This window comes from Suricata suricatta, chromosome 2, assembly GCF_006229205.1.
Source record: "Suricata suricatta isolate VVHF042 chromosome 2, meerkat_22Aug2017_6uvM2_HiC, whole genome shotgun sequence".
Classification (NCBI taxonomy): Eukaryota; Metazoa; Chordata; class Mammalia; order Carnivora; family Herpestidae; genus Suricata; species Suricata suricatta.
The window spans coordinates 162,811,866-162,838,312 of NC_043701.1; the positions used below are offsets into that span (position 1 = coordinate 162,811,866).

General features: G+C 45.2%; 1 protein-coding gene across 1 annotated transcript in view; it reads left to right on the plus strand.

Annotated features, from left to right (window-relative positions):
* Positions 1 to 26,447, plus strand: part of SORCS3 (sortilin related VPS10 domain containing receptor 3) — a 585,972-nt gene that overhangs the window by 232,003 nt on the left and 327,522 nt on the right. The window contains exon 3 of the mRNA XM_029932551.1: positions 10,104 to 10,203. Coding sequence (XP_029788411.1) covers positions 10,104 to 10,203 — 100 coding nt within the window. The remainder of the gene's footprint in view (positions 1 to 10,103; positions 10,204 to 26,447) is intronic.

A 26,447-nucleotide genomic window follows, 5' to 3' on the forward strand; every position in this document is an offset into this window, starting at 1 on the left:
GGGGTGATGGTCCCTGAGAATGACACAGATGCTGGGTGCTAGGAACCCAGGGGCAGGAGAGACGAGAAGCTTCCTGGAGGAGGATACAGTGCAGGGACATGCTCTCTTCTTTACCAGCCTGGCTGTTCCTGGAGGAACAGACTCACATTAATTGACAGTAATTAATTACTGCACTGAGTGCCCGCCACATACAAGGCATTGTGCTTATCGCTGAGAAGGAAAAGATTTACAGATGAAGGGGACACAGAATGTAACTTCTCTAGGGTAGAGGGATGGTCTGAAGGCTTGTCATCCGTTCACATTTCTCCATTAGGCAGCTATACATTTTATCCTGGGGGTTTCTGGATGTGCACAAACAGACATAATTGCTTGCATGTCATAGGGACCCAACTGGCTGCATGTAATTTTAAAGGGAAATGGTAAACATCTGCTCCTCAGACAGAGATGCCTTGCTAAAACTGTCCAGCACCTTTTAGTTCATGCCTCATTATTTTTTACCTCAGGAAAACTTAGTAAGAAAAGTTGATTCAGTTTTCCCTAGACTTTAATTTGCGCGTGTTGGCCACCTGCTAGAGGCTATCTCTGATTGTGTGTAGCAACCCTTCCGTCTTCCCTTGTGCCTTTTGGTAGCTTACTGCTGATTTGGTGGGGATGGGATGGGCCTTGCCTGGCCACTGGTGGTGGTTAGACAACTATAGCTTAGCCATTGTTTGCTCAGAAATGGATGGGACAGTTTCTCCTCCAGTGATTATTATTCTACCGTGGGGTCTCCCAATGATGGACAGTGAAGTGAGCTCTGTGATATTAGGGCTATTTAAGCTTCACAGTAATCCTGTGAAGGCAATATTTATATTCTTATTGAATGGATGTGAAACATGAGACTTATGTAATTAGCCTCAGGTTCCACAGGCTGGATTTGAAACCAAAGCTGCTTGACTCTGAAATGATTCCTCTTATGATTATGTTGGGCTGTCTGTTTGAATGCAAATGCTTATCTATAATAGGCTTCCTCTACAGATGTGTTAATTTACTATGTGTGTTGTAACCACTCAGTAACAAATCACTTTATTGCTATTATTTTTTAACGTTTATTTATTTATTTTGAGAGAGGGAGAGGGAGCGGGAAAGAGAATCCCAAGCAGGCTCTGTGCCCAGGATGCAACTGTGAGATCATGATCTGAGCTGAGCTCAAGAGTCAGATGCTTAACCAACTGAACCACACTGGTGCCCCATATTGCTATTATTTAAAATTTTTTTGATGTTTATTTTTGAGAAAGAAGGAGAGACAGAACAAGTGGAGAGTGGCAGAGAGAGAGGGAGACACAGAATCTGAAGCAGGCTATGTCAGTATAAGCCTGACATGAGACTTGAACTCACAGACCAGGAGATCATGACCTGAACCAACATCTGGGGCTTAACTGACTGAGCCACCCAGGCGCCCATTACTATTTTTAACTCTATGAGTGATACATGGATACCTTTTTATTTTAAAACACTGTAACATTAAAAGAGACTCAAGTTCCAGTAGCCAGTGGATTCCCCCCAGTCTCTTACACAGAATTAACTTTTATTAACAGTTATTTGTGTTTTCTTCTAGAATGTTTAAAATGAACTGTATACACACTTATAAGCTTAATGGAAACATATTGTTTTATTTTGTTCGGGTGTACTGTTTGTATATTTAATATATTATATATTATTTGTATATTTTGCATATATTATTTGTATATTTATATATATTTGTATATATAATATATTCAGTCATCCATTGCATTTACTCATAGGTCTTAGCGACTTTTCCAGGTCAATAACCTTCATATCTACCTTATTTTTTGATGTCATTATATAGTATATGTATGCATGTGTGTGTGAGAGAGAGAGAGAGAGAGAGAGAGATAAAATACACTATATATTATTGAGCCTTCCCTTAATGAGAGCCATTTCATTATGGTCACATAAATAGAGTTGCAGTGAATTATGGGATGCTGCACCTATGTGAGGGTCTGTTAGAGGCTTTTTGTTTGGAGGGCTTTTTTCTTCCCCTTACCTGTATGACACAAACATGCCTCTTGGCTGATAGAATTGAGACTGTCCTTTTGAATCCTCAGAATAACAACACAACCACTGTATTGTCTGGACTGAGATTCTTTAGTGAGAACCGAAGTGTTCACACAGTGGGAAAGCACAAAGGTCTGAATGTTTGGCCAACCCGACACACCCCAACCTTCCCTCCCAGATCTGTGCTGGGCAGGTGCTGCTAGTTGATCTCCATTTTATCTGATAGAAACCATAAATTCTGCACGATCTGGTCTTCAGGGTCAGCTAACCCCCAGTGCTCTGCATTTGAAACCCTATGGTGGTTCTCATTCAAATAGCTGGGGCAGGAGGACATAGAGATGGATTAATTATCCTGTATCATTGTGCCTCTCTTTGTGAGACTAGATAAAGCAGCTGAGGAGTCAGATAACACAAAGAGGTCACTGAGTGCTTTGTAAGCCTCTGCTGTGGCATCAGCCTGCCTGCGGTTTTTTTAAACAGAGGGTGGGACCAGTACCCACTTGGAGAATGAAGCTATTTAAATCACTAGCTTTTGACTGAGGTCTGAAATGAGGTATCTGTTTGTGGTCAGGCTGGGCTTCTGCTGTTTCAGAGATACAATTTAATATGGCTTTGGGCACTGGCCCTAAGAAGAGAAGTGGGACCAGCCAGAGGGGAGCATCAATGGTTTTCCTATTTCAATCCTAAAGACTTTCTGGGCAGCCCATGGTCCGGAGCTGTGCTGTGGAAACTCCTGACCCTGACCCTGGAACCATCTGTGGTTGACCACACATGAGAGCCCCTAATTGCCTATGAGTTTTGATTGTTCGCTGTCCTCAGTGTAGTTCATTGGGACATGCCTGGGGGAATGGCTGGAGGGTGCAGCCCAAGGCATGCCACTTTGAAGCGTGGCTCTGTCTTCTGACTTTCCGGGCAGCTTGGCCATGTTGTACTTCCATGGGAGCAAATTGAAACAGTGGCCAAAGATTCTTTAATGATTTATTGGGTGTTCATATGCCTTCCCACCCCTGTTAAGTGTAGGGAGTGTAAATCAAGGGAAGGAAAACAAGGTGATTGCCCTTGAGGAAAATACAATCTGGGGCATTCATAAAAATGACAGACATAAGCATTTATGGAACAAGGGCTTTTATCAGTTCCTAGACTAGGTATCTCTCTACTCTTCATTGACACGACGTCAGTATTGTCTGGGCTGAGGCTTGGAGGAGCAAAGAGCTCACACAGCTTGTTCTTCAAGCTCTGCCTCTAGTTGTCTTTGCCCTGATCCCGCCTTCCTTGTTTTCTCTACTTAGAGCTGTGCTCCACACTTTTAGAGATTTAAAATACATTTCATCTGTTATTTTTCTTTTAAGGAGCTCTTAGAAATTGCTGAAAAGGAAATCTGTACATTCAGAGAATAAATAGGGAACTCCAAGGTGCCGTTGATAAAAATGAAGTGGAGCATGTGGGCTGAAGTTGTAGGAAAAGTCTCCACGATGTAATCAGCACAAGAGCTGGGAGTCGAGAAAGGGGGAAGTCTGGACAGTTGCTAGCCTTCTGCTCACTGGGAGAGTGGGGGATGGGAAGTAGATGGCGTAGACTGTGAAGGCCCAGCTCAGGTAGGCATTTTGACCCAGTGTGGCAGACGGGCTGGGAGCGGGTGTTAGGGCATCAGTGACCCCGGCAGGAATCTTGGAAAGTTGTCTTAGAGCAGGGACTGGGAGTCAGGCTGGTGGTGGCAATAGGATAGTATCAGCTGGAGCAGAGGCCTCCGAATTATGTACTTCTTGCTCTTGTAAATACAGTTGTATTGTGATGGCCACACCCATCAGTAACTTGCTGTGTTTGGTTGTTTTGGAGCTAAAGTACAGATTTGAGTAGTTGGAGCAGAGATCAGGAAAATCTGAAGTATTTACTCTCTGGCCCTTTTACAGAAAAACAAAAACAAAAACAAAAACAAGTTTTAACCTGAGCTGGAGCTACTTGTAAGTGTCCAGAAGGGGAAGTGAAGCCCAGTGACTGGCCCATGGCATGCTCCCTAATAGGTAATAGGTATATGTTAAGAAATGAACGGAGCAAACTAAACTTGCTAACAGGAAAGAGAATGATCGAGCCTGTGATTGTTTGCTGAATTTAGATGACCTCACAGAGAGAAGAGCCCATGGAGGAGAAGAGAGACTGATAAGAGAATCCAAGAAGGAAAGATCTGTGGTCTCCCGGCTCCTTTGCTTTGCAGAAGTCAGGGGAAAGTTTGGAGAGGGAAGGAGGAGGAGGCTGATTAGCGAGCTAGGTGGTAAACGGGGGGAGGCGGCTGCCTGGACCATGGAAGCAGCGCACCCACCAGATCCCAAACATCTGGTGAGCCAGTGAGAACTGGCAGAGAGCCTTCTAGAGTCCTCTCACCTCTGCCAGGAACGTGGCATTGGAACGGGGGTGTGGAGTTATAGCTCCACTCTACCGGGAGGCTGACTTGGCTGCGTTGCCTGAAAGTTTTTCTTTTCTGTTCTTTTACTTTTAAAATAGTAGCCCATATGCTTGTTGTCACCAGCCTCTCCCCCAGAAGCTCGCTAGAGGAGCGGGAGCTCGCTGGGTGGATAAAAGGATATGATATTCTCAACTGCACTCTGGACGTTGTCATGGGGAGAGTGACCCTGGCAAACACCCAGGGTTATGGCCAGTAATGGTGTTCTGGAATGTGCTGGCCCACATGGAGATCTTCCAAAGGTCCATTGGGATAGGACAAGCACTACTGAGCCATTGTAGGGCTCACTAGGAGTCAGGTCCTGGCACAGACCTGTCTGTGTCTGGGAAGTTGAAGATGGAGGGCATTCAGCCTACCAGTCATCGTCGGGTTTCCAGGGAGTAGTGGGAGTGCTTGGCTGCTGGGAGGCCCAGCTAGACAATACACAGGTCCCTGAGAAGGCTAGAGCATCATGGAGCAGGTGACCCATAGCAGTACGAATTGGAAAACCAGGGTCAGTGTCCATGTGGCCAGGATCCAGGGCCCCAGATGTTGAGTTCAGATGCTCTGGAATTCAGGACTGTAAAATCAGTGATAGCTGGGATGAGACTGGTCAGGAGGTATGGAATTAAGACCTGGAAATAAAGAAGGACTTAAGTTGTTGGAGCTGGAGAGTAAGGGGGTGTGTACAGCCATCTTGGAGGAAATTTGTCAATAACCAGCAAAGTGAAAGTTATGCATGGAGTACAAAGCAGTAATTGCACATTAGGATGTGTCCCATGCAGAACCTTCCTTCATAAATGCGTGAGAAGTTATATATTAAGAATGCTCACTGAAACATTGCTTACTATCGCAAATTTTAAAAGCAAAAACTCAGAAAAATTTATTAGTGGTTGGAAAGATAGACATTGGTTTCTTCATAAGCTGCAGCGCTCTACAGCAGTGAAAAGTGGATGAATTAGGGCTAGATGTGCCAACATGGATAAATCCCGAAACTTGAATGTTGGGCAAAAGAAGCATATTGCAGACTGTACATCCTGTACATAAGGCTCACGTAAATGTGAAATACTCCATAAGATTGTATGTTGTTTATGAACACAGATACTTGTTAAATCTAGTAGTGGGCATACGATTGGCATCTTATTGTGTTTTCCCGTGTGCTGGAAATAATTCATTTAGTATATGTGCTACTGAAGCGAGCACTGGAAATAGTTCATTTAAAAGGCAGGAAGAAGGAACGAGAGAACATAGTAGAATGGGCTGCTCGACTGGGGTGACCTGAGCTGAAGCACAGAAACCCAAAGCCTGGGGCTTTATACCTTCTCACATGTCACCTTCCAGGTTAGCTGTGCATTCTGAGCAATCTAGAATGGTAACTGGCAGGTGCTCAATGTATATGTGTGATGTTTCCAGATTTCTGGGCATTTCAGTTTGGGGAGCCCAGTGCCAAGATTTGGGAGGCTAGCTTTGACATAGGAGAAAAGAGCCTGTTTCCTCCAGGTGACCCCACTGGCACATACATGTCTGGTGTGACAGGGTGGAGGATGGTTTGCTCTCTTTTGACAAGTAAATTCTGCAGGTGCAGCTGTCTCTGGCAATGGCACTGAGGCCTCTGTCTGCCAGCTGCCCCTCACCCTAGGCACAGGGGGTCCCCAGAGCCCTGTGGTCAATGCAGTGTCCATGTTGGAAAGGACAGAGTCCAGGGCACCTTTAGTCCCACAGTCGGCCTGGCTTCTTGAGCTGTCTTCAGTGAATGAAACCTTTTCTGTGAGCCTGAGAAACCGCCCGAGGCACAGAGGAAGCTGACCTATGGAGAATCCTTTGTTGGGAAGTCCTTACACTTGGAGAAGCTGCCCCTCTTGGAGACGAGCAGAGGCCTTGTGAATCTGTGGTGCAGCCAGCAGAAGGAGAAGACTGTGTGGTGCTAAGCATATTACCTTTGATGAGGTTTATTTGGATTCTGGAAGGAAGTCTATTGTGACGTCAGTCATGCAGGGGACCTTGAGAATTCAGCTCTTTGCAAAAGTAAGATGTTTACTATGTATAGAGTGAGAAAAGTTTGCTGAGTGGAGAGCAGCTAAGCACTGTGTTGGCAGAATAAAGATATTTAAGGTCCAGATGGGGCCTTATGATTATTGGAGTAAAACCTCTAAAATGGGGCTTGACAGACTCTTTTCCTGGACAAACTCTAGTCAAGACCCTCTGAGCTCTTTGTCAATGAGGCCCTGTCCTTGGGTGTGTCCAAGTTTTACCATGCATGAATCCTGCTAAGTACCTGTAGGCAGAATCCCGGCCCTCAATATCTGACTGAATTCCTCAGCCCCTACCCTGCTGTAGGTGATGTCTGTCACTCTGGCCTGCCTTCAGTAAGAATCCCATCAGGTCAGTTCAGAAAGGAATTACTCTACCTTCTAGTAATGGTCCATTCACTGACTCCCACCCTTCTCTTTGGCTATAAATTCCTTGCTTTTTGTTGTTTTCAGAGCTGAGCCCAGTGTCTCCTATTGCAAAACCCCATCACATTGGTCTCTATACCTATTGCCATTGCCCTGAATGAACTCTTCCTTACCATTTTAATGAGGTCTGTATAAATTTTTTAACAGGTGTAGAGAATTGGCTTGTCCCAAGTAACACTTTGTGTATGCTTTAGTATCTAGATTTCCAGACTCCAGATTCAGTGTTCTCTATCCACACCATGCTATCATGAAGCCTTCAAGAGTACAGAATCAAGAAGTGATTCATCCTAGAAAATATTTTATTTGGATTAGTAAAAGTATGCACCTGACTGCCTCTAGAGATTAAGTTGTCTCCTTCCTGCCCTGGAGAGGATAGGAGCCTGGAGTGATTGATCATGTAACCTTGATGCTAGTGCAAGTGAACTGGAGGTTTTTCCCTGGCACCAGATGCTGGTAGAAATTTCCAATTGTGCCAGCATCCAACTCTATGAAGTGTGTTTTCTAGGTGTGGCTATGTTTTGAATTGCTCCCAGATGTTAGCATTTGGGCAAGAACTTGTGACCATGCATTCCTTTTTGCAAATGAAGACAAAGCAAAGGAAAACAACATACAAACCATTACATTCAGCACTTGCTTTGCACCAGAAGTTGTGCAAGGCTTTGGGGGTGTTATAAGAAATGGCTCTTCCTCTTAGGGAGTTATAGTCAAGGAAGAGATCCCAGAATAAAAAGAGTATGACTAAAACCATAGGATAAAAGCCAAAATAGAAGTATATACAATGTGATATGAGAACACAAAGGAAATTTTGATTAATTTCCCAGTGGGGAAGCTGGAAGGAGGGTGATATTGGTGTTTCTGAAGGTTGGAGAGGAATGCACCAAGAGGAGGAAATAGGGCAGGGATAGTTCAGGCAAAAGGAATGATAGGAGGGCAGTGAAAATGAAAGACATTCAGGAAAGTTGAGTGAGCCTCGAGAGAAAGGGACAGGGAGCAGATGGCTGGAAATGAGTCTAGTAAGGAAGATTAAAGCCAAATTTGACAAGACTAAGCTTGGAAGCTACAAACTCACTGTGTGTAGGCAGTGGGTAATTACTACGAGGGACAAGATGGACAGAGCTGGGAGGTTGAAATATAGCCTGATGACAGCATGGAGGATGGTGGGAGGGGGGAAAGGCTGGAAGAAGAGCATCCAGTTGGGGGATTATTGCAAAAATAATGATGCATGAGCCACAGCATTGGGGTGAGGATAAAAAGACCGGGGTCCCAGTTATTTAGGTGATAGGATCATTAAGACTTGGAGACTGAGCTGGGTTTAAGAGATAAAGGCAATGAGAAAGATGGGAAGGAGTCCCTATGCTTAAAGGTAGAAAGGAGACAGAAGATAAGTCATTTTGCAGTGGGGGCTGGTTATAAAAGTTACCATAGCCACTGCCCATGTGGAGCCAGCCAGTAGCCAAGAAGGGATTTGAAATGCTGATGTTTGTTTATTCAGTAAACATGCTGAGAGAGTGTGATGTGTGAAACCTGGTTCTGTACATTTTGGGGAGAGAAGAGAACGTCCTTTTCATTTTTATCTTATTTTTTTAGCATTTCATTATACCTTCATCCTGTTACAGGGATTTCCATGTGTTCTATTTTTGCATCCTTACCAATGACTTATAAGACTCAATTACCCTGATTCTTTTATTTGAGAAACCTGAGGGTCTAACAGGTTAAGTAACTTGCACATGGTCATTCAACCAGAGAGCTGTGGATCTAGTGATGATATAGAGATTTTGCTAGGCCCAAAGTCATGTTCTTTCATCTCATCATAGCATTCTCTGGTGGTTCCTTGTCCATCAGGAGCTTACATTGTGCTAGGAGAAACAGAACTCAAAGAAATTCAAGTCAACAAAATCAAAGAGTGTTTTGTACATGTAATGGGTGGGGAAGCTTGTTCTTGGGCAGTGAGATGAGGGTGACTGGGAAGAGGGCTAGTGAAGCCTTAACAGAGGTGAGGGTGGGCATCCAAGCTGGTCGTGGGCACATGGGATTTACTAGTTTAGATGGGGTGGGGATAATTCTGAAAGGTCATCATATAGTACAAACCTGGGCTACTGGGCTTGGTCAAACTAAGATGGAGGCCAGACAGGAGCAGATTCTGGACAGAAGGTGGATGAAGAATCCAGGAAAAAGCAGGAACAGGCAGTTACTAGGGGAGGCACCCAGCTGGAGCTGGGATCTGAGATTTGGGGCAGAATGTAGGCACCTGTGAGGTTGGGTGACCACAGAGGAAATAAATTGACCTCTGTTTTTCTAAAGCCTGAGTGGGATAAGTTTTGTGATGTAGCCAAGGAAGGCAATGAGGGAAAGATGGGTTGCAGAGCTGAGGATACCAGTGATTTGAAGAGAGAGGGGTGACTGTGAGGGGTGGGGTGAGGTGAAAAGCATGACAGTGAGGCTGTCTCCTGGGTTTGGCACCTGCTTTCCTTCCTCCACCATGGAAAGGCGGGATGGAGAAGGAGTCTGTGGCTTGGCCTGCCTTTGTTCTCTGAGTCCTGACTTGTGGTTTTGCTGTAAGGTGAGAACCCTGGAAATTAGACCCAAAGGACAAACAGGATAATCAGACTGAACTGTTCGCAGAAATTCAACAGCATTGGCTTTCACCCTGGCACACCATCGCTCCTCTGTAAAGTGTCACACCCTCTGCCTGCTGCGGCCTGATTTGGCCACTGGATGTAATGGGCTTCCTTCCACCCCGAGGGTCCCTGAGCCTGACTCCTTGGAGGGAGCGGGAGGTTGGCTGGACTCCTGTGACCTCTGGAGGTCTCTGGCCTTGCACACAGCTCCAACCCAGAACTTGTGCCCCTCCACAGCACCAAGAGGAAGCCCTGGGCTCAAGGTGGAGCAGGTGGTTTCCAGCAGCAACTTGTATGCATAGCCTCACAGAGGGCGGAAAAGTAGGTCTCAGAAAGGCCGAGAGTAAAGGGGATTGAGTTTAGGTAGATGCAGAAGTCTAATTGCTGTTCTGAAATTAATGGGGCCTTTTATCTCTGAATCACACCTGTGATTTGGGAACAGAGGTACAAGTTGAAGGAGAGCTTTGCTCCCCTTTGAATACAATCTCTCCTTTGGTAAAACAATCTCTCCCTTTCTTTCTCTCTTACCTGCAGGTCTACAGATTATGGAACCACCTATGAAAAGCTGAATGACAAAGTAGGCTTGAAGACTGTTCTCAGTTATCTGTACGTCAATCCCACCAACAAAAGGAAGGTAAGACTCCCTAGTCTTACCTCAGGGGTCCTGAGTGCTTCCTGGTTGGTGAGGGGGTGCGTAGCAGGGCTGCCAGGGGTCAGGAGTGAAGATGAAAACTATCAGCCATGGAGTCAGTTAAAGAGGGCTCGCTTTATAAGCCAAGGAGAACATCAAAAACACTTTATAATTCTATCAACAACAATAATAATTTCAACAACAGTAAGATTATATAACTTGTAAGGTGTTCCTCTGTGCCAGGGATGCCTTATTTATCCTCACAGTGAATCTATGGGATAGATGTTATTATTGTCCCCATTTTACAGATGAAGAAACTGAAGCTCAGAGAGATTCCTTTTCTAGCCTAAGGTCAGACAGTGAGAAGTAACACATCTGTGATTTGAGAATGGTCTGCTTGTTTCTAGAGTTGACTTCTTCCACCATTTCCCTATTGCTGGTCTGTTTTCAGAGGGCGCCTGGGAAACAGGGAGTCTGTTTCTATTGAGGGAAGGAGAGACAGTTCCTGGATTCACCAGCTTGCTCTCGAGCTGCTGCTGGATGAGAGAGCAGACCTGGCTCTGGTGGCCTCTCTGCTCTCTGACTTTCCAGTTTACTTAAGAGCCAGGATGTGGAGGGGCCCATGAAGTGGGTCATGGAGACCCACTGGGAGGAGGGGACCTGGATTCCATGGAATGATGGACGGGTTTTGAAAATAAATACTATGTAGTATACTGGCTCTGGGAAGAGGTGATCTTACTACTGCCAGAAAGGCACTGCTGTTTTGAAACTTAGGCAGGGCTAGCCCCTATAAACATACCAGGGATCTAGAAGGCTGAAAATGGCATTGCCATGCTCTCCTCTTGTGTATGATCTGATTTGCATTCCCCCAGTGGATTTCTCGCCCTTTCTTTATAAGTGCAGGGGTGAGCTTCAACCCATTGTGCAGATTTCCCTAATCTCTGATTCCAAGCTGGTGGAGGCCAAGCTGGGGTGATGATTTTTATGCTACTCAGAGCAGAGCAGCTTTCACTCAAACCCTTAGCACAAGAACTCACAGCTCCCTCTTCTTCCCACTCTTGCCTCCATAGCCCCAACAAAGCGGGGGAAGCAGAGTGGGTGACTCCTGGTTCACCGTTGATGATGGACACCCAACCATCCAGCTAGGGAGCCCCAGACCTGAGACCAGGCCCACCAGTCAAGTGCCAGAAAGTGATGGTCAGCAGGAGGGCTGTTCGGACACCTATTGCTGGCTTTAGTGGAGCAGTTTGTCTTTCCTTTGTCCCAAAATGCTGTCTTTTCCATAGTTTTCAGTATTGTCATGTGACTTCTTGAACATTAGAGCTGAAGGGATCATGGATTTTATTTATATGAGTAGTTATTAATAGTTGTTGAACCTCAGCACTTTTGTGAAAGCGATCAAAGTTCTGGATCTCTTCTCTTCAAACCTGCCCCTGCACATAAAACTGGAAAACCAGTGTAAGTAGTTTGTGAACAGCTGGAATCCCACCCATGGACCCAAGATATCCATGGAGTCTCAGTTAAGAATCGTTTGTCTGTACCAGTAACCTCATTTTACAGATTAGATTTATGGGATAACAGAAACCAAAAGGCCCACATAACCGGGTGAAAAAAGGAGCCAAGTTAGAGGCCAGGACTTGTGATTCTTAGTCCACATTTCTTTGCTCCCGGCCACACTTTGCCCCTTTTCTTCCTATGCAGTTACAGTCTAGTATTAAATTTTACATTCTAGTCTTGCTCTGGAAACTTGGGGCAGTTGCTTCTTGACTTTGATTAAAGCTGGTGCCCTATCCATAATGGACACATGATAAAACTGGACTGAATTGATTCAGAAGTGAGGTGTCTCAATTCTACCTCTGCCCGTCTCCCTTCATTAAGAAGGAAGCTGGAGCCCACAAATATCCACACATGTCACTCAGCTGACTGGTGGCTGCATTGCCAGTTAGTCTCATGACTTGTGGTATAAAGCTTTGTACAGTGACATGAGGTCAGATGGAGTCATATCTTAGTGGGTGTGTACTGTGGGAGAAACAGAAACTGGACATTTATCACATCACAGGTGCCCTTCAGTGCTGATCTCTGACCTATGACCACAACACAATAATCATATTTTTATGTAGATGATAGGTCAGCCCTCTCATGAGGATTCCCCCAAGTGGGATGTAGAGGGTCACGCATGTTTGAATCCATTTTGGTGACCATCTGTCACGTCTGTTTCCTGTTGGGTTTCTACTAATGTCTCCTTTGGTCTTTTTCGATTTTTTTTTTCTTTTGACCTCTGACTTCTTTATCTCTCCTTGCTACAGCCTTGCTGTGCTTAGAAATGAAGGCAACAAAGGGTTGGGTTGGTTAAAGCAGATACTGGGGTCAGAAAGAACAGAAAGCTGGGATTCAGAGACTACTGGCGCAGAGCTACTGTCTCCACTTCTTTCTAGAGGTGTCTTCTGCACCACGGGCTCTCTGGAGCAGTTTCTCACAGGAATTCATCACCACGTAATGAAAGTTGGACCTATTTTGTCTGTCTTCTCTGAGACATCAAAGCACAATTAATTTCTATTTAAGAGGTTAAAAGCCTAGCTATTTTCTTCACACAGATTGAGGAAAAACAAATGACAGGCTATTGCCATGGATTTATTTACTTTTTTAAAATAGCAGTAGAAACTAATTCATAAGGAGACTGTGTGATCCTGAAGTTCTTTCTGAATCATCCAAGGGAAAATGAAATTAGATTTTGTTTCATTTTATTGTAAGTGTTTTTGATTGTCTTCTGAGCCTCTAGATGCTGACAATTCAAACACTTACATGGTGGCTTCCTTTTAACCAGAATATTCAGTTTACTAGAACTACTGTTAAGCAGTTACTTAGGCAAAATGATAGATATAAACACTCAGTTACATGAAAACACTTTGATTTGTTTCCTTATTGCCCTAGTGTTCTGGTCATTATGACCTTGTAATTCAACTTTTTGTTTTGTTTCCTTCTTAACTATTTCTTGAAGTTTAAACCTGTGGTCTCTAGATTCTCATCTCAGCTCACATTATGCAAGATCTGATTCTCCAGTGCTCGCATTATCTGTAGCTGCCCATGTTCATTGACAGCCAGTGAAAAATCCCGCAGATTTTCAGTGAGTCCTGTGGACACCCTTGCTCTTTACTTAATGAGTTATTTATTTAACAGATGGCTACTACTTTTCTTGGAGGCTGTGAGAACATCAGAGATCTGTGGCCCCTGGCAAAACAGTATAAATTGTGCTTGTATTTATATAGTTGCTGATTTTCTAATGGTTTTTTTTTTTTGATGACATAAAATCTCCAAATGCAGATAGCCAAAAACCATCAGATTGAAAGTAGAACGGTTAGCATGTGTAGTCTCTGTCTACAAGTAATAATCTTAGCATTAGTTGGGTACCTACTAAGCTAAATTGCCTTTTAGGAGCTTAATCTGTATAACCTCCACTCCCCTCAGCCACTTTAGAAGGTAGATGAGCTAAGGAAATACCCTTATGTCAATTACCCCAAGGCTTTATTACTTGTAAATTGTGGGTCTGCATCAACTTTCCCATTGGTAAGGATAATGAATGACAGAGTCTTCAGGATACATCTAGCAATGCTGGACTTCCTTAAGGAAATTGATATTTGCATTAACTGTATTTACTAGTCTTTCCTAAATGGGAGGATTGATATGAAATGCTGGGAGCTACTCCAGTTGAAGTTGTTCTAGACTGTTAGGTGACATGGTGGTATAAGCATTATTTTAATGACCTTGACCTGTCCTGTTTATGATGTGAATTCCATATTCTTCCCTGTTTTCCTTTCACCAGTCATTGGCCAAATAGCTTATTGCCTGGGTGATGTACTGAGCTTGGCACTTTGAATGTGAAGAGCAGTGTGTTAGTTCTCAATGCAGGTGTGTGTGTGTGTGGTTTGCCTCCCAGAGGAGGGACTCTGCTATGGTGAGTCTGAGTTCCTTGTAGCTTCTTCTGCTCACAGGAGACAAATGTCTCTAGGTTTCTAGAACTCATTACTGTCAGCTGATTCTTGTCCTCTGATCCATGCAGAATGACATGTGCCAAGGTCAAGCTTGTATTTAATAGATCTGGGCTTTGTACAATACAAACATGCTGAAGGCTTTGTGCCTCGACAAGAGACAGATTTGGCTCCTCCAGATGCCTATTTGAGAACAAATCCTTAAGTGGATAGGGAAAGGCAGGCATGCTATGGTCTAATTGCTCTGGCTCAAAAGTGCCTGCCACCTGCAGATTTGGAAACAGTGCTTTGGAAATGGCAGAAAGCATAGGAAGGTCTGACTGCCAGCCAATGTGACTAAATCACTGCAGGGTAGAGGTGGCTATGCCTCTGTAGATGGTGGGGTGTGGGGAGGCCGTAAGGTCTGATATCAAAATGGGATAATTCTTAGCTCCTTGTAAGTTCAAGCCTTGGGCTGAGTTCGCTTCTACACTCCATCCTAAATTTTGCTCTTAATCCCTAGGGTCTGGTACTTTTATTCCCATTAGGCAAGTGAGCCACTTGTTTCTTATAAAAGAACATGTGGATCCCCACTCACCGGTGTCTGACCGCATGGGCCACACTGTCTACTCTGACCTAGAAGTTGACTGCCCTGGCACAGATATAAAGACCAGGAAAGTATAGTCAGTGCCTTGATAGGACTAACTCTGCTCCTGGGGGGTTTCTGTCCATTGTTGTTAGAGAATTAGCAGTTTCTTAGAAGAGGAGGGGAGTGTTGGGCTGTCCTTTCTTAATTGCTTTACCATTGAGAAGGATAATTACTTCCAGGCTACCCTGCAGAAATATAGTGGGAATTACCAGTCAGATTTCTCTGACAAGCAAGCCACTTCTGTCAGGCTGTTAAAGAGGCATTGTGAACATGGCCATTTTGGTTATTCCCATATCATTGTCTTAATAAAGCAGCCTAACCCTGAGCTCCCTGATGCATGGGAAAACCTCTCAAGAAAGCAAAACACAGAATTTTAAATGATTGGCCTCCTGCTTTCCCTGCCCATGTCTCCTGAGATTGTTGGAGGACCAGGGAAACCAGGGAGAGTCTGCTTTGGGGCAGTAGACTTCCCATTCACAGATATTAAAGTCTCTTACACTAAAGCAAAGCAGTCAGGATCATAAAAAGGAGAATGTGGAAAGATTTCAGGCTGTTCAGCAATCTTTTAAAGGTCTAGCTCTGAGCCAAGTGTTTTGGAAGGGGATTTCCTGCTTTTAGAAGTGCACAGTACAGGGGCACCTGGGTGGCTTAGTCAAATAAGTGTCTGACTTTGGCTCAGGTCCTGATCTCATGGTTTGGGAGTTCAATCCCTGTGGCAGGCTCTGTACTGACAGCTCAGAACCTGGAGTCTGCTTCAGATTCTGTGTCTCATTCTCTCTCTACTTGTCCCCCACTCTTTCATTCTCTTTCTCAAAAATAAATAAACATTAAAAAAATTAAAGAGAAAGAAGTGTGCTTTCTGGGGCTGCCTGGGTGGCTCAGTCAGTTAAGCATCCAACTCTTGGTTTTGGGTCAGGTCATGAACTCATGGTTTTGTGAGTTCAAGCCCCACATTGAGCTCTGTGCTGACAGTGCAGAACCTGCTTGAGATTCTCTCTCTCTCTATGCCTCTTCTGCTCATGTTATCTCTATCTCTCTCAAAATAAATAAATCAAATTAAGAAAAAAAAAGCAGAGTGCAGTCTGCTTGGGCAGACAGCATGCATGCAGAGAAAATGGCTGCATGTGTAGAGCTGAGGTCTCAAACTCAGATGCATACCAGCACCAGGTAGGGAGTGCCAGCGAGTGGCGGGGGCCAGTGGGGACTGCAGCAGCTGATCCACAAAGGGGCTTCCCCTAGGAGCTCCAGATGACTGCTTGTGTGTGCGTATGAGGGTCCAGGAGGCTGCCACATCCTTGCCATGTCTCCTGATTCTCTCTGCGTATTTTCCTGTGAAACATTTGCATTTTGGAGTCTTTTAGTTAGGCTAAGATGTGGAGTTGGGAGTTTGGGCCTGGAAAACTGTCCAAAGTCCATTTTAATTCCTTGTATCCAGGTGGTGTCATGTACTGTATTCTGAATTCTGAGTAATTCTCCAGATGAAAAGTTGGTGTTTGCAAAGTGGCCTTTGGGGCCACAGGATAAAGATAACTCTTAGTAGGTGCTCTTTTGTTTTCTTTTAAATTTTTAATGTTTATTTTTGAGAGAGAGAGACAGAAAGACAGACAGACAGAACATGAGCAGGGAAAGGGCAGAGAGAGACACACACAGAATCCGAAGCAGGCTCCAGGCTCTGAGCTGTTAGCACAAAGCCGGGTGCGGGGCTCAAACCCACAAACTGTGAGATCACGACCTGAGCCGAAGTCTGACACTCAACCGACTTAGCCATCCAGGCGCCCCTAGTAGGTGCTCTTACTGAGGGCCTCCAGTGATGTCTTTATGATCTGTGTGAGAGATCAGCTGAGTGTGGCTCACAGAAACTTCCCTTTAACTCAAAGGAATCATATACTATTTTGTGTCTTTGAAGGGCAAGACCTTTAGAGTAGGAAAAGAAGACAGACCTCTGTTTACTTTCTGTCCCTGGGTAACTGTGGTTTTTAGTAAGCCAGTCTGTATTCAGAGCCTCCATTTTCCTATCTGTATAATGGCAAGGTCAGCTCCTGGACTTTCTGAGGTGCCCACCAGCGTGGGTTGTCTGGATGGTCACCATTTGGATAGTGCCTTTCAGAGGACTGCATGGTGATATGTGATGGTCTATGGACCTTGGACTCAATGCACAGCCAGCTGGGTAGCCCTTGGAAGGTGTGAGCCCATAGCTCTTGGTTTAATGGCTACATGTTGGCCAGCTAAGCCCTTCATCCAGGCTGGAAAGGTCTTTTCTGAAGTTACGGTTCCTTGGTCAGATGGTGGATGCTTTCCTATAACCCACTGGCTCTGCTGGTGTGACTCAGAGCAGCAGCATCCTCAGTGACACAACAGAGGGCTTCCATGAGCATGAGCTGATACAGCATCACATGAGTGTCACTGTCCCCGTGTAGGCATGCGCAGCCCTCCTCTTGCAGGAGAGGGAACTGGAGATGCTCTGTCTGTTCTGGCTGCCCAGGCGTGAGGACACACTCGTGAAAGTAGGCAGTGGACAAGCCCTGCTGCATCATGACCTCCTCCATGGCCACCTGCTTGGCACACCCTCAGCGGGCATCTCGTCGCCGTGGGCCCTGCCTTATCCCTTCACAGAATGTGTATAGTAAGCCCTGTGTTGTAGAGCAAGTGAGGCAGGTCCCTCCTAATCTGCATTTTTGTTTTCAGAGGTCACACGTGTCTGTGATATTAATGACAGTGATGATGATAATATAATAACAATGACAAGAAGTTAGCATTTTTTGAGATCTAACTTTGTGCCCCAAATTATTCTAAATGTTTTATGTGAATAAACTCATTTCATATTTCACCAGAACCCTGTCATGGCAGTACTGTCATTATTCCATTTACAAATGATGAAAGTGTGGCACCAAGAGGCCAGTGACCTGCTGAGGACGACTTGTTCATGGTCCCTTACCTTGGTCTAATGTGCTCAACTAACTCACTTTTACTCATATTTAATTTTAGACTCGCTGCACATTGGAGCTAAAAGGGCCCCCAGGGACTGTGTGTGCCAGCTCTCATTTAGCAGAAGAGACCACTTGGGGACCTGCTCTGGGTCATGAAGTCATTTGTAGCAGAGCCAGGGCTGGAACAGGGTCTGCTGATGCCCAATCCAGTGTTGTGTACAGACCCACAGGCCATTGATAGTTGGAGCACTCAGATATGATAGAAAACCCCAGCTGCAGGTGAATGCGAGCAGGGGACAGGTGGAGACATGGACTCCCCACCTGTCTCACTGAGCATGTGTTGTAGCTGTAGGGTCTTACAAACATCCATTGTTTCTCAGTTCTCTGGCCCAGAGTCCAGAGGCTGTTGCCTTTGGGATCCTACTTCAGATGAACCTGGATGAGAAACCAAGGGCCTGAAATCCAAACTGCCTATTGCCTGTTAGGAGACAGAAGGGTTGAGTAGTGTGCTCAAGGCTAAATGGCTATCTGAGAAACAAGAGGCTGGCCCTCTTGGGGAAGAGATGCTTCCCTGGGGAAGGAACTAGGATTTCTGGTCTAGGTCTTTCTCTTAACTAGCTATGGGGATAGGGAAAATCAGTAAAATTCTCTAAACCTCTGTCATCCCATCTGTAAAATGAGCATAAAGGATCATTTACCTCTCTCTTCCTTTGGGAGCAAAATTAGGATAAAATGAGAAACATAATATTGTATTGGAGGAAATAAGCTTCAGAAAGGGAAGGGAGGGTTGTTATCTGTTCAGGCAGAGCTGGCATTATGATCACAGACCAGAACCCAGGCTCCTGGTCCCTGGCTCCTTGGCCGTGCCCCCTGTGCTGACCGCTGGGGCCGCTGAGCCTCCCCCGCTGGGCTGCCTGCATCTCAGTTTCCTTGAGGGAAGGCGGCACCTCCCAGAACCCTGGGTTTTCGAGGGCCTCAATCCTGCCCTGTCCAGAGGACCCACTGCCACCTTCTTTCCTCCCAAACTTTTTTCTTGTCTCTTAAAATCAAACTTGCTGACAGCCTGAGGGAGGTGGAGTATTCTGCTGATGGAGGGAAATGGTCCCACTCTTGTCAATTCACAACTCTTGCCTCGTCAGTCAACAGTTACCAAGAGGCTACAGCAGGGTTTATGGGGAAATGTGTGAAAGGAAGGAGTGAAAAAAGGAAAATCAGATCTTGGGCCAAACCTTCTTCATTTACCTTCTTCATTTCCATGTCCAAACCTTTTTCCTCTTAGTATATCCAGAAAGTGATCCAGAAAGTAACTTCCCAAGAATGAAAGAGGCAAACTTTGTTGGGGGCTAAGGAATCCAAATAAAGGAGAGCTAAGAAGTCAGAAGAGAGTGGATCACTGAGAGGAGAGACCCTGGTTTACAGGTTTCCACCTGTCTTTGCAAGTGTGACCAGTGATGGAGTGGATATGAAGTGTGGTTCATCTCAAACTAATCACTTAAAGGAAAAAGAATCTAAAGTAATTCTTGGAAATTCACTCTTTAGTCACAAAGTCCCTTTCTCAGCAAATATATGTATTCAGCTCCCTGTATAAATTACTGCAGTGTGCTCTAGCCAATAATTTATTTAAAGGCTCATTAAAATGATTACTAGTTTTTTTCTTTTGCATTTTATTTGAAAATGGGAAGAATATAAACCTATAGCCTGGCTTCTCTCCAAAGTGCCCTTCGGGGTTTGCATTGAGTATATCATATTTTTTAAAATAAAGATATGATTTGCTGTAAGATTGTTCAGGCATTTAAGAGGAATAATAAAAATTAGCCACTTACTGCACTTTTTAGTGGCTTGAGTTTGCCTAACCTATTTTTTAATTTGATTTTTATTGGATTTGGGTTTTATGTGTTTGTGTGTGTTTACTTGTGCATCTGTGTATACAGAAGACGTCAAAAGAGAACATCATGGAAACTTCAAAGTTAAGGAAACAAAACAAACCCTTCCCTTTCTGTGCATACTCTGGTTTGGAATGAACCAAGGAGTGAAGGAAAGACAGTGTTTCTGAGTGGTCGTAGGAGATACTGGTTCTGTTTTGCTGCCAGGTTATCCCAGGGACCCCGACCGGCCTCCACAGTTATCTAGTGATGTTGCTGAGGAGGGTTTCCATGTAGGGGTAGATGCCAGGAAAGGTACAGGCTAAGGCAGGGCAGGGGCAGTGATAGCAGAAAGCCTAAGGACTCAACCCAAAGACAAGGCCAATAAAGGGCAGCATGAGGAAGTCAGGCTGGATGTAAGAGGATAACACAGTAGACAGACCCTTACGGGCTTCCAAACTGGGCCTAGATGACCCATGGATATCTTGGGAATTTTACACACTAAAGGCTGTTAAAAAACTGTATCCTGGTCTGAAGGATTTAATAAAGCACCAAGCTTGGAGGAAGATGTCCCCCTATGGCATAATCAGAACCAGTGAAGAGGAGAGGCAAACATCGAGTGGCCTTTGAAAGAAAGCTTGCGATATGGAGAAGAAAGGAAGAATAAAGATAATCTGTTAGGGGAGGCAGGGTGTGGAGTTTTACCAGACATACTGGGTTTAGCAGTTGCAATTCAGCAGAGAGACGGAGTGGGATTAAACATTGTAGATCCTGCCCCCGCCCCCCACCAAATCTCAGGGAAGGAAGTAGGACTCAGGGCAGGGACATGGGGAGCCACAGCAGGCTTTTGAGCAGGGACTGGCAGCATGGGAGCTGTGTACAGGAAGGCTGAGGAGAGCCAATGCACTGATGATGTGCCTCTGTTAAATGTTGCATACCAGTCCTCCATTCTTGCCCTGCCCTCCCTAGACCTCTGCATGTATTTTTTGAGCGTCACAGGGAAGAGCAGTTTTAACAAAGAGCTTGAGATGGCAGTACGATGCGTTCTTCCTAATGTTCTGATGCAGTTGTATAGCAAATGGATCTCACTGCCCCTGAGGTAGAGAGATCTGTAACAAAAACAACTGCCACCACCAGTGAAAGAAATGACTCTATCTTTTTTCTTCCTTGGTGGGCTCAGCCAAGCAGAGAGATTGCTGCTGGCACGCATGGCTCACCCTCAGCCCATCCCCCGCATTACGGGCTCAAGGTCAGAATGATAGACGTCAGTACTCAGCACACACTCTGTTGGTGAGCATGTCCCGGTAATGAGGGCCCAGCGTCCTGGGATCCTCAGGTCTGCCAAATGGCTCAGGGGCATGTTTGCAGCAAGTAAGTGTCTGTCCCTGCACACCGGGGGTCTGAGCTGGCAGTGCAGAGCGAGATGCTGGCCTCAGTGACAAATGGAGACCTAGCTTGGTGCTGGCAGGTCCATGTGGAGGGCCCCCTGGGAGCAGATGCAGACAATCAGCCCCACTGTTCCACAGCATGAGTCTAACTCTGAGAAATGGCTCAGGCTGTCTTATGATGACCACATAGAGGAACGAAATGAACCACAGAGGAAGGAGCTATGAGAAATACACATGGGTGTCTCCTGGCTTCCAGAGAGAAGGTGTGGCCAGTTTAGAAAGTTGCCACCTGTTCTTGATTCCCTCCTAGTGTCCAAAAGGCAGTGTTATGGGGGTGGGGGGGGGAGAGAAGAGCTTCATGGCACAGCCTGTGTCCTACTAGCTGTGTGACCTTGACCGTGTCATTTCACTTCTCCGAGCCTTCGTTTTCTCATCTGTAGATGGGGCTCCCAGTAGGATTAAAAAGACAATTTTAAGAATTAAATAGCCTATGCACACACAGTGCATGGAGTATATGCTTTCTTTCTCCTGGTTAAATGAACCTCTCTTTGGCATTTCCCCCTCTGCTCAGTGATGCTTCCCACTTCCCAAGCACTTCCCATGTCCACGTAGTTGACTTTGCTCTCCTGCAAAAAGGCATCTATATCCCTCAAACTGCATTAGGAAATGTTCTTTCAACTTCTAGAACGAAAAATTGCCCCCTTGCCATCCCTTCCCTTTTTCTCTCTCCAGCCACCTGCCTTGTGTGTCTTCTCACTGATGCATTGATTGCTTCTATCTCACTTAATGAAGTATAAATTAAAAGTGATGTTTGCCAGCCCTGGGCAGTGTGTGTAAAGCAAGTTTCTACCAGTTATCACCTAAGCCCCATTAGGCAGATGGAGCTGGTGGAATAGGGATTTGAGAATCCCACATGGCCCCCGACCCAGCATCATCCCCCATAACCACCTCTGTCTAAGTAGATGCACATTCAGATGCATTGCTCCCTCTTGGAGGTGTATAGGTTATCCTTCTTAACTGTTGCGGATCTCCCGTGTGGCGCCAGGCCCAGGACAGATGCAGGCACGTCAGGCCTAGATCTCACACGGGCAGATATTGTCTTTAAATGGGACGCTCCTTTGGGACTGAGCTGGGCGAGGAGCTGGTGGCCACCAGTTCAGAGACTACAGTTACAGCAGCAGTGCGAGGTGCCTGGAGACACTCTGTGCATGCACAACCTGCTGCTAGATGTCACGAATGGTGCCTTGCTCTGGCTCAGGCATTAGAAAGACCAAAAGCAAAGGTAATATTTATTGAGCACTTACTGTGTGCCATGCTGATGGTCTTACCTGACATTTTTCTCACATACAAAAATATATAAGGCACTACTGTTATTATCTCTGTTTTCTGAGGAAGGTATGGGGACAGAGTGAGAATGACTACTGCATGAGCAAGGGAGTGGGATGGAGACATCAGAGAGAGGAAGCAACGGGGGCAGGGCAGAGAAGAGAGGTCCCGAGAGAATGAGCACACTGAGACAAGAACACTAGGTTCTAGCTGAGCGGTGGTCACGCCAGGTTTCAAACCCAGATTGTCCACCTTTCAAACATAAGGTTTTAAGACAGTGTCTTATTGATCTTTCTTAGCTTGGATGGGTGCCATGAGCTTCTAGAGTCTCTCTGCTGTCTACAAAGGAGGTTGATATGTGGAAGGATGTGTTTCCTTCTAGTTCAACAATGCCTTGGTCCTGTGTTACGAAGTTTGAAAGAATGTTTCCTGCTGAGGGGAGAAGAGAAGTCAGAGGAGTGTAGAGTTACTGAGTTTTTTTAAACATAAGACAAAGAATAGACTGGGGTGAAGGAGGCAGTAAATAGCCTATGGACAATGTCTTAGCATTCTGTAATTAACAAGACCAAGCAATGGGACCAAGCTCTGGCATTCCCATCTGGAAGCCCCCCCAGGGCCAAGTTCTTGAAGGTTTCTTTCCATTTGGGCAAGAAGCCACTTTGTTTGGATCCTGGATCTACCTCATAGGCTGGTAGAATTATTAAATGAGAAATGTCTGCAAATGCTTATCCAGTGACAGACCTGAACAGTGGTACTATTTATTATTATTCTTATCATTATCCTAATTTTAGGACAACTGGCTTCTATGGGAAAGTCCCATGTTGCATCTTCTCATTTATGAATGGACACTCAGCCTAGATGGACACTTTTGGCCTCTCTCTCTCAGGCATTTGGTTCTCTGTTTGAGATGAAGCTGATTGGTAACTCAAAGGTTGTCTGGGTCAAGCCTTTCATTAAACTGATAAAGAAACTGAGTCCCAGTGAGGGAAGCCATTTATTCAAGATAATATGGGCACATAATGGCAGAACTGTGGTTTTTGAAATCAGAGTTCTGGCTTTGAAGTTACACAGAGAGAGACTTCACCATGTAGGCAGACCTAGAAAGACATGTAGTTGAGGAGGACACTCACAACTAAGAGCTTTGAAACACTCTTTGTCTTTGTCCAGTAAACCCAGAGTTTTCAGGGCACTGGGATTAGAAGGAGCCACATCAGTCTTTCAGACCAGTTGGGAGCACTGTTGTCATGGATAAGGCCCCCAAAGGTAAGTTGGATCCAGAGCAGCCAGAGGCAGCAACATGATAAAAGAATCTGAGTCAAAGTTGAGCATGGAGACTAAAGGTTGATGTTGGGGAAGGTCTTCGCAAGTCCAAACGCTGAGAAAAGGCCCCAAAATGGAAGGACAAGGAGGAAGGGAAGAGGGCAGGAAGACAGGCCATGGAGTATGAGGCAGACTTGGGCATGAGGACCCAGACTGAGACTGTGAGGTGATTGGCAGCCCATTTTTATAGGGCACCTTTCACTTGTTGGGGGGATGGTAACAGGGGAAGCACTTGACTGATTAAAGCAGTCAGCCTGGGCCAGACCAGAAGGACAGTCACATAAGAAGAGTAGCAGGGAGATAGGATGCAATTATCCAAAGTGGTCTTTGGCCTGAACCTCCAGTCTTTAATCATCCCAGGGGAGGTAGTGACAGCATATATATGCATGGAAGATTTCCTGACTCTGCTCTGGACCTGCGGAGAGGAGTGAGTTGATGTCAGAGCAGAATCTTAGCACACAGGTTAGCTCTGCAAAGGTGGCTTGGAATGATAAACTGCGGGCTTCCTGGTCTCAGCTGCTCCACCTTGATCCCAAATCACAGAGCATCAGCATTTGGTAGCTCAGAGCAGACCAGCCTCGCAGACACAAGGTTGTAAAAAGTTATTTCTCTGAGATTTCTTCAGCGTTAATGGCTGTGTGACGTGGCTGTCTGGAGGAGCTGTCTTGACTCAGCTGGACCCTAAGCCAAGTGTAAATGGTTTGAAGTACTCCATGTCGGCCTCTTCTCTTGAGCAGCTATAAAAATCATTTATGTTTGGTCTCACAGATGCTTGCTTATGAACTTCTGCATGCTAAGTTTTCCGTAAAGTCTTAGGGCTGGTACTTGGGGCCTGACCATCCACCCCTGGAAGGAAGGGAGAAGGAGGTGGGAAGGAAGGAGGCCATTACCATAGTCATTCTCTCAAAAAGTGATATAGAACTTCAGAACTTTATTTATTGTCAGAATCACCAGTTTGATCATGCCAATTCTTACTCAGAAACTTTCAAGAGCTTCCCAGTGTCCATGGGAGAAAGTCTGCCCATTACGTGTGTTAGAGCAAGTGGTTCTGAGCTTAACTGTCTACTCTTCTCTGTGTCACCCTCAGCAGTGTCAGTTCTGTGATCTTGGACATGTTTTAAATGCTCCAAACCTCAAGACATTATCCCAATTATGGAAATCATAACCCCTGCCTTTATCAGTATGCTTTGGCTCTATGAGTCACAGAAAGCCCTGCCTTGCTTCTCTAAAGCGTGGGGGATTTATTGCTTCATGTGGTGACGTCTACGGGTAGGGTGCTTCTGGATTGTTAATTTGTTGCTTCCATGACATTGTCAAGGACCAGTGTCTTTCACATTTTCTACTTTGCCATCTAGAGTGTTGGTGTTTGTTTTCAGGTTGATTTCCTCATGATGGTGAAGAAGGATGGTCACAATACTAGCATCACATCCACACATGAAAATATCCAGACGAAGAGTAGGAGACAACATGTTTTCTGAATGAGGGAACTGTTGCTAGATGCTCCCAGCTCCCAACATCCCTGAGGCATGCCTGTGCCAGGACTGGGCTGACCAGGGGAGCAGCGTGAGGCTGGCCTCCTCCAGACACATGTCCACTCAGAGGGGGCACCTCAACAGAATTTGTGGGGGAGGAATGGGTGGATATCGTGTAGGGAACCTACAATGCCTGCCGGCTGCCTCATGGGGGCCTTTGAAGAATCAAATGAGATAAGCCAGGAAATCATATAGATATTAGCACTTTTCCTGTTGACCGTCCTTCCTGTCTTTATGTATCATGGCTCTCATTGATATGTGTCCACCCCACCTACCAAAATCTTACTCCTCTTAAAAATTTCAGTGTATACCTTCCTTCTTCTCTGAAGTTTTTCCTATCACCCCAGTATCTCATATCGATTTTTTTTCCTCCCAGATAGAACTTCTGCCCCCAATTCTTGAAACACTCTAGGCAGTCTGTGGATAGTCTGCATCAGATAACCTGAAGAATGTTGAAAAATGTTGAATCCCAGACCTCATTTATCCCTGGAGATTCTGATTTTATAGGTCTGGAGAATATTTGTGATATATATTAAACCAAAGTCTCCTTGGCATGCCTAATGTCAAGCCAGATTTGGAAATAATTTCTGGAACTTAACATTAAGGCTTCATTGCCTACTGCAAAGATGGTGGATAGCTTTTCTAGTCCTGACCCTAGTTGGAGGGTAGGAACCCACATCTCATGTATTTTTGTGTGTTGCTTAACACACAGTCTGGGCAAAGGTATCCTATCAGTGGTTTTTTAAACTATGTTTTCATGGAGTCTTTGGAGAGGATTAAAAAAAAAATTCCAGAGTTTTTCTAAATGTGTGAGTAAGTGTACTCATTCATGTAGACTTCTAGTACTCTAAGACTTACAACCAAAAGAGGTTGGCTGGTTTATTCCTCTGCCACTTCTTGCCAAAGGGACAGACAGATCTGCCGGCTCGTGCTTGGCTCCAGTGTTGCTGCTCAGTGTTTCTATCTCTCCTTTCAGAATTATAACCAATTTAGAAGGTCTGACTGTGGTTTCCTTTATAACTGCAGAGGCAGAAGAAGTTGAAATTGACTTAACTTTGTCTCTGAAAACAGCCAAGGCTGGGAAGGGGCACTTTTATGCGGCTTCCTTTTTACCAGTAATGATCTCTGCAGCAAGTGACAGCATTGCCAGTTGGAGTTTCAGGGAGCTGATGGAGATACTGAGCAGTGGAACAGTCATCTGGTCCATGAACATCCTCCAAATGACTGTTGGGAATGTTGGCTTATTTTGGGCCCTGAGTGGGGGACTGTGAAGGAATA